Raw genomic sequence first — 8,060 nt, 5'->3', positions numbered from 1 at the left:
TAGCTTCATTTCTGGTTCATTGGAGGTATAAAGCTCCTATCTTGTCTATTATATGCTTAGATCTCTTTATCTTCACTTTTATGGGACTTTTGGTTCAAGAAGCACGACCTTTGGGAAATGGACATCCCAAGTTAGTATGTCATCAGATCTGGAACCATTGAGGGATTTCATGGCATAAAGGTGCAAACTTTATGGCCATTAAAGCCCCATGCAAGCAATAGGATGTCATTTTGGCCTTTTAAGCTCCAAAATGCCATGCATAGAGAGAAAGGTGGAGACTTTATGTGTTCATTTAGTCTCAAAGGTCCAGATCTCAGTTTGTGCACCCTATCTTGAAGTATGGATGGCTTGTAAACCAAGATCTAGGTCCTTAAGGGTTAGGGTTTGAGCTATATATATTTAGGAAAAGTATTAACAGGTAAAGGTGGAAACTTTACCCTTAAAAGGACATTTCCGCTATGTAGTGGAAGTGTGGAACTTAGATCTGAGGGATAAGGACTTAATCCCTTAATATGGCTTATCACTCTGAAGAACTCGACTAGTTGGGTCAAAGCGCCCCGATTCTATAAAGGGCAAAACTCAACGAGTTTCAAGGATGACTCGACGAGTTGATTGAAGAAGTCTCGACTCTATTATAGGGAGGAACTTAACGAGTTCATGAAAGAACTTGACGAGCTGGGTCGTGATTTCAGGGTTTATGATTTATGGAACTCGGAGAGTTGATGGACCAACTTGGCGAGTTGAGTCAACCCAGAAGGTTGACTTTGACCAAAATGTTGACTTTGACCAGAAGGTTGACTCTGACTTGGACTTTGACTAGAATTGACCCTTAAGGGGTTATGAGTATGAAAGGGTAATTAAATGAGATTTTTATGTGTAGTAGTTTGAGAAGAGTTGATTGCAGAGCCGAGGGTAGTTCAACTACTTCATGACATTTGAGAGTGAGTTACCTTCTAGTAGGAGTGGGTTTAAGGCACCAATGTCGGCCCACTAGTAGGTTATTATTGTTGAGATGATTGTCTTTGTGATAATTGTTTGGTATGTCACTATTTGTTATGCTTTATGTGATAGTATGCTATGTGATTATGCGGTAGTGGTAGGGGTGAAATAGTCCCTAGATATCCGGTTGAAAGAGGCCGAAGGGGTAGGACAACACCCAGATATGCTAGGCAGTATATGATATATATATATATATATATATATATATATATATATATATATATATATATATATATATATAGGATATAGATCCGGTAAGAAATTTTTTTTGGTAGGAAGGTAAGAAGTTTTTTTTTTTCTACATAGTTTTTTGACGAACAAAAGAAATGAATCACTAGATGATTCATTTGTAAGATGATTCACAAGAAAAAATTCCCAAAAAAACATCTTTATGATTCATTTTTAAGTAAATTAAGAAAAAATTCACTTTTGTGACAATTTTAGTGAATAACAACAAAATCATTGTATAAATGAATCATCGAGATGTTTTTTTGAGAATTTTTTCTTGTGAATCATCTTACAAATGAATCATCTAATGATTCATTTTGTTTGTTCGTGAAAAAAATATATAGAAAAAAAACTTCTTACCTTCCTACCAAAAATTTCCTTCTTATTTGATCTTGACTCTCTCTCTCTCTCTCTCTCTCTATATATATATATATATATATATATATATATATATATATATATATATATATATATATATATATATATAAGGTATTATGTGGTAGTAGTAGGGGTGAAATAGTCCCCGTATCCGGTTGAAAGAGACCGAAGGGGCAGGACAGCACCCATATATGTTAGGCAGTATCCGGTTTAAAGAGACCAAAAGGGTAGGCCAGCACCCATATATACTAGATAGTTACCGGTTGAAAGAAACCGAAGGGGCAGGTCGGGTACCTAGATATGACTGACAATATGTTATTGTATGGTACGTGGTATGATGGGGGAACTCATTAAGTTTCATGCTTACGGTTTACAGTTTTGGTTTCAGGTACATCTTCTTCGAAGGGAAAGGAGTCGGCATGACTGCAACGCATCACACACATGATTTTCTGCATTTGAGATTCTTGGGATTCGTACTCTGACATTATTACCTTATGACTTATGGGTTTTTATGACATGAGATAACTTGATGATGTTTTCAATAATCTGGTTTATGAATTATTACATTAAAAATGAAATTTTTGGTCTTGAATTTTGGGATGTTACAAGTTGGTATTAGAGCCTTGGTTTTAGGGATTCGAACACATTCTCGGGTGTGTCTGAACTCAAATCGAGGGTTTGAAAGGTTTTTACAAGAAAAAAATAATATAAATTTTCTAAAATTTAAAATTAAGGTTTTTGAGAAAGAACAAGGAGTGTGATGCGTGCAATCGGCTAAGCTCTAGTAAGTTTTCCCCAAGATACCCATACATGTTATGATATGAATATGAGAATAGCATGCTAGATTAGGTCTAAGGATCTAGGAAGATGCCTTATGTGACTGCTATATATGCTTATTGAATTACATGCTAGTACTGATTTGTCAATGATATGATGGCTTGAATAGGATATGCTTGGTTTTGGTTACTCAATGCCTGCATGTTGCTTGCTTTGTGCTTTTAGGAGTTCTAGTTATCTTTAGCTAACTAGTAAACGAATAAGTTAAATTACATATTACGAGGACTAAATAATTTCAGAAGGTTAGGTTTAGCCCAACTTCGTAGCTCTCTTTTGAGTCTAACCGTTGTAGGGAGAGACCTATCATTTGAAGAATTATATGGTCTTAGTAATATGTAATGGTATTCGTGAGCTAGTTAGGGAAAGATGTCATGGACTTCTTATGCAGCTTATGATGGAGAGTAGGTCGTAGATTACCCTAGGGTAAGCCTAGGATGAGATTAGCATGGAGAGCAATAATGTAAAAGGGACTTGGTGAAGTCGAGGCAATCCTTGAGGAAAGTACAAATAGATGTCGAAGGTAATATGGGCCCGTACTACTGAAATCAGAGGATCCATACTCGAGTCAAGGAGGGCTGAGATAGAACCAGGGAACTTGTAGTGTGTGAAACCTCTTGAGGTTATGTATAGCCCTGACAATTATGTGTTTTGTTTCAAAATGGTGGTGACACGCCACAGAGCAGGAGGTTCAGGGTCAGGGTCTGGGTCAGGATCAGCTTCGGGTTCGGATTCGGGTTCCGAGCCAGTCGATGATGGATTGCGAACGTTCATTGCATCCGAGATTACAAGAGGCATCCTTGAGGCGACCCCGGTGATTTTCGGGTCGATCAAGGAAAGGATCATTGAGTTGATGGATGATCGCCTTAGGGCATTCAGGAGTGACATGGCACTGGGCCAGTCAGGGACTTGCACGCTCTCCTTCAAGGATTTCAGGGGATGCGGTGCGCCAAACTTTCACAGGGTGAAGGACCCCATCGTGGCCAGGAGATGGATTGCAGACATTGAGTCTGCACAATTGACGAGCTTCTGCCTTAAGGGGTTGAAGGTCCGGTATGCTGCGGGATGTTTGAGAGACAGAGCGAAAGATTGGTGGGAGGCGGTCAGTGACACGTTAGGAGCCCCAACCATTGATGTTATGACTTGGTCGGACTTTGTGACCAGGTTTATGGCTAAGTTTGCTCCGACTGTGGAGCTTCAGCACATGTTGTTTAATAAGTTCATGTAGACAATTTGTAACAGCAGAGGAAGAACACATAGGATGAATTCGATGTATATATGAAATCGATAGGGTTACGCGTATCGATTGAAGGAAGGGATTGGGGATTATATCTATTGAGTCTCATGGGACTTTCGATATACGCTCTTGGTTGATTGTGTGGAGAGGAAAACCTAGGAATGAAATGTAAGAAGGAAGTTACAATCTGAGGCGCACACATATTTTGGTCTAGAATGATGTCAGCAAAACGATCCAAAGGTGGAGACCAAATGAGTGAAATGTAATCAAGGGCCCTTATTTCTTTATTTTAGAATTTAAGGTTCTTTTTTAATAATTATTAAAGATATTAGAGATAGAGATTGGGATTCAGATTGAGATATACTTGGAGTGGAATCCAATGGTAACTTTCTCCCACCCCGTGCTTTAATCTTCTTATCTTTCAATCATTTTCAACCCAACACTAATTTTTTGTACCACTTTTAATTTTCGGTAGCATAGAATCAATTTTTTTTGTTATACTATTCATCTTCAATAATTCACAATTTTGGTCTTTTAAATTGTAGTTTTGTGAGTTAATTTAATAGGCCAAATTTTAATAATCTAATAGTAAATATAAGCTTAAATCTTTATGTTTCAAATTTATTTAAAATTTTGATTACGGTAACATGCCAGAAATTTATTTTTTTAGCATAAAAAGTTGAAACAATGTTGCACACTCGAATATATCTGTTAAATAATAATTAATAGAATGATTATTTTTGTTAACCTTAATAAGTTCAATATATATATATATATATATATATATATATATATATATATATATATATATATATATATATATATATTTGATGTAAAAAATGATCTAATGACATGGAGATGAACAAAGACTCTTTGCACCAATCTAATAATACATCATATTGTCTTGGTCAAAATAATAATATACCATCTGAAATTGATGCATACTCTTCAATTGTATTTGTACCAATGATTTGTTCATCATTGTTTCTACATATTTTGCTGATAATGGATGTCTCATATCTATTCACGAAGGAAGCTTTTTCTAATTGTATTGTTTTCTTCCAAAAATTTCGATGCTCAGAATACAGACGCAAAAGAGAAACAAAGCACATGCCTTTTAAGGTCGATGATAAATATGACAATATCTATCCATTCATGATTCATGCACACATGTTAATGCAAACTGGACGTATATTTTAGTACATACATAACAATAACATTGATACCCCTTAGATTCTTCTGTTCAGGAAATTATATTACCACATCAAAACCATAGCACATATGACTCACCTACCCTTTTTGTCACATCACATTTTTCTCTTCACATCCATAAATCATATAGTCATGAGTTAGATTGTGTCTATAAATTTAAATTACCAAAACTAGCGACACTTCAAGTACAAGAAAAGAAGCCTAGGAATGTGTGTATGTTACATATATAATATATATCCTCTTCACTTTGTACAAGAAAAGGGGAAATCAATAAAAAAACCTGTGATTCCAATTCCATTCCAACTATGTTGCAATTCCATTTCCATTGCCTTCCCCTGATGGCAACTCCTCATAGGCACCAGTTTCTTGGTTATACGAACACCTGGAAAATACAAAACACAAACACAAACACATTACTTTATATATATAACCACATTTTATCTCCAAATCAAAATCAGTATAATTCAAATAATACTAAATCAGGTTGAAAATAGTGACCACATTATTATAATATATTACCACTGTCCAGATGCTGCACTGCAATACAGTCCTGAAGATGGGTCATAATAATATCCTAAACTGCTGCTGTAGTAGTAACTGCAAAAAAAAAATTAAAAAATAAAAATACAGAAACAATAGGATGCTGTTTCTTTTTGACTAAATATAAATCTGAATGGAAAACAAAAAGAGATGCATACCCTGAAGACTCATCAAATACATAGTCGTTTTCTGTAGATCCAATGCCTGCAAGTGAAAAGTGAAAACAAAACTGAGGGGCAATAACGTAATAAGCCATCTAAACGAAAAAATGAAAAAATTACATATCTGCTTACCAGCAGATGGATCAACAGTAGATTTGTCATCATCTTCAGCAAACATGTCAAAAGAATCATCCTCATTGTTTGTAGTATTATCTGCAGAAGGTATTCCATTGAGACCGGAATCACTCATTCCAGAGGAATTAGGTTGCTTGTTTCCTGAACTAGAAGAGGTGCCTTCCCCTCTAGCACGTGCTAGCTTCTCAAATCCCTCTGAAATTATTAAAAAAAAAATGAAATCAGAGTTTCACTAATAACATTCCCAATAATTAAGAATATAAGAAATACTGTATTATTAATATTTAAATCATTATTCAACTTATAAAGAAATGCTAATTACCTGCTTCCCTCTGAAAGACCTCCTGTTTTTCATCATACACATCTGCAGAAATATTTATGAAATAAATCAGAATGTTGACAAATTTATAATAAATACAAAGAAAAATGTTGAAAGAAGATTATCTCAACTGTAGTCACCATCCTCCATCAGCTTCATGGCATCTTCAGTTAGTTGATCAAACACAACTTTTGTTTCAGCTGACATCTTTTCCTTTCTATTAGAACTTCCTTTCAGCCTTCTTAAAGCTCGCAACACCTGAAAAGAATATTATACTTATTATTTTCATCAATCAGTTTCAAAAATAATAAAAGAGAAAGAGAATTGAACAATTTGACATAACAAGACACTTACTGTCTCCCCAGGTTGAAGCACATCAGCAATTCGTCTCTTGATATTTCCAATATCTTGACTTGACAGGTCAGCAGCTTCTACCACATCATCTGTATCCATAGAGTGTATTTTTGCAAGATTTGGTTCAGCATCAATGCTATCAAGCCAAGCATCCTACAAAAATACTTCAATTAAAATGAGGGTAAAAAGGGAAATGTCGAAATTAAAAGCAACCAAGAATCCCTATGTAATACTACTGTACCTTGATGTCATTAGTAACATACTCAACATAATTTCCTGTTTTATCGAAAAAGCCTTCTTTCCTTTCTTGTTCAAGGTTGAAAGGTTCAAGCTGAACTCCATCATCTTCCAGTGTCTCGTTATCCTGCCAAAAGAAATTAAAATTAAACATAAACATGAACATAATATAACAAGAATCAGCATACAGAAAAATGGAGATTAAAATACCTTATAATGCATTTCAGCAGCTGCTACAACATCAAGGAGATCTCCAGTTTCATCATTATTGAGTCCAATTTTATCCTGATTCCGTCTCTTGGACCTTGCTTTGGCAACTAGCTGGGTATCTTTCAGCTCAGTAGGTTCATCTTCAGCAACTTGGGGAACATTTATAGCTGCTATCACTTCATCTCCAGGCTTCACCTTCTTTCCCTTTGGAAACCTCACCTTCTTTTGCCTGCAAATACATAAAATAAATATAGCCCCAATGAAACATTACTAAGTTAGGGAGCAATAGGTCAATACAAGAACCGATCAAATTTCTAATAATCTCACATGCTTTTCCTTTGCAACTCACAAAGAAAAAGCTCAAGGGAATTTGCGCAGCAAAACTTACTAACATAATTTATGTAAACAACTCAATGTAGCTAGGATTGAAGAGTTTTCCTTCAAAAAAAGGACGAAAACCACCAGCCCAATTCAACTTCATTCATTCTATCGATTTGTGAGCAAATAAATTGAAAAATTAAGGAAGCTTGAACAACTGGATTAACTCAAACGGGAGATCAAATTCAGTCGAACGCAAACCCTAACAATAATAAATCTATATCTAAGAAGCAGATAAGAGAAAGGTGAAAATGACTTACGGAGGTTTTCGGTTGACTTCATCAGCATCTCCACCGTCGTCGTTGTCTGAGAGCGGTCGCTTACGAGAGGGTTGCGCCTCCATGTGCGTGGTGGGATCGTTGTTCAAAACACAGCACTCCCCGTTTCGTTATTTTTCATATCGCAAGGAAGGCGGTGTGGTTTTGATTGAGACCTGTACAATCTTCCGAAGCGTGGGCTCTCCCGTACAACTGTCTAAAGCGGCTGACAAGAAGTTTGATGAAAACTTCGAGTAAATTAAAGATTTGGTCCACGTGGTTATCATTTTTTTACAGTTTTAGCCCAATTTTTGGAAAATTTAGAGCAGTTTTGGTCCTTGTGGTTTAGGGATGAGCATGGGACGGAACCGGTACCGACCCGTATTGTTCCCGATTTTCCAAAAATCGAATTTGATCGAAAGTAAATCCCGAGTACCAAACCAAATTAATATCACCGGTACCGGTATCGGTATCGATAATGGTACCAGTTTTTGGTACTAGTACCGGCGGTACTGAATCTCAAATTTCATGTATTTGGAGTACCGAGTACTATCCTATTTCTAAATTCGGTACAGTTCGGT

At 36.0% G+C, this 8,060-nt stretch overlaps 1 protein-coding gene across 1 annotated transcript; it reads right to left on the bottom strand.

Annotated features, from left to right (window-relative positions):
* Nucleotides 1-5,021: 5,021 nt before the first annotated feature.
* LOC145053923 (uncharacterized) lies at nucleotides 5,022-7,638 on the bottom strand. The gene is made up of 10 exons (XM_079002043.1): nucleotides 7,483-7,638; nucleotides 6,845-7,073; nucleotides 6,639-6,761; nucleotides 6,398-6,550; nucleotides 6,175-6,301; nucleotides 6,047-6,088; nucleotides 5,722-5,919; nucleotides 5,587-5,632; nucleotides 5,408-5,485; nucleotides 5,022-5,270 (listed from the first exon to the last, which is right to left on the bottom strand). The coding sequence occupies exons 1-10, from the start codon at nucleotides 7,563-7,565 to the stop codon at nucleotides 5,192-5,194; spliced, it is 1,158 nt and encodes a 385-aa protein (XP_078858169.1). The 5' UTR covers nucleotides 7,566-7,638; the 3' UTR covers nucleotides 5,022-5,191.
* Between the last annotated feature and the right edge of the window lie 422 nt (nucleotides 7,639-8,060).

This window comes from Lactuca serriola, chromosome 5 (genome assembly GCF_051521515.1).
Source record: "Lactuca serriola cultivar US96UC23 chromosome 5, Lser_US96UC23_V15, whole genome shotgun sequence".
NCBI lineage: Eukaryota > Viridiplantae > Streptophyta > Magnoliopsida > Asterales > Asteraceae > Lactuca > Lactuca serriola.
The sequence above is the reverse complement of the archived record's forward strand: the minus strand, read 5'-3'. Positions and strand labels throughout refer to the sequence as shown.

What these genes read in the sequence shown, in the direction of transcription:
- LOC145053923 (XM_079002043.1), bottom strand. Translation starts at nt 7,565, where the DNA reads ATGGAGGCGCAACCCTCTCGTAAGCGACCGCTCTCAGACAACGACGAC. An exon ending in GAAGTCAACCGAAAACCTCC is followed by an intron (nt 7,074 to 7,482) that starts GTAAGTCATTTT and finishes ATGTATTTGCAG; the next exon opens with GCAAAAGAAGGTGAGGTTTC. An exon ending in GGTCTTTCAGAGGGAAGCAG is followed by an intron (nt 5,920 to 6,046) that starts GTAATTAGCATT and finishes TAATAATTTCAG; the next exon opens with AGGGATTTGAGAAGCTAGCA.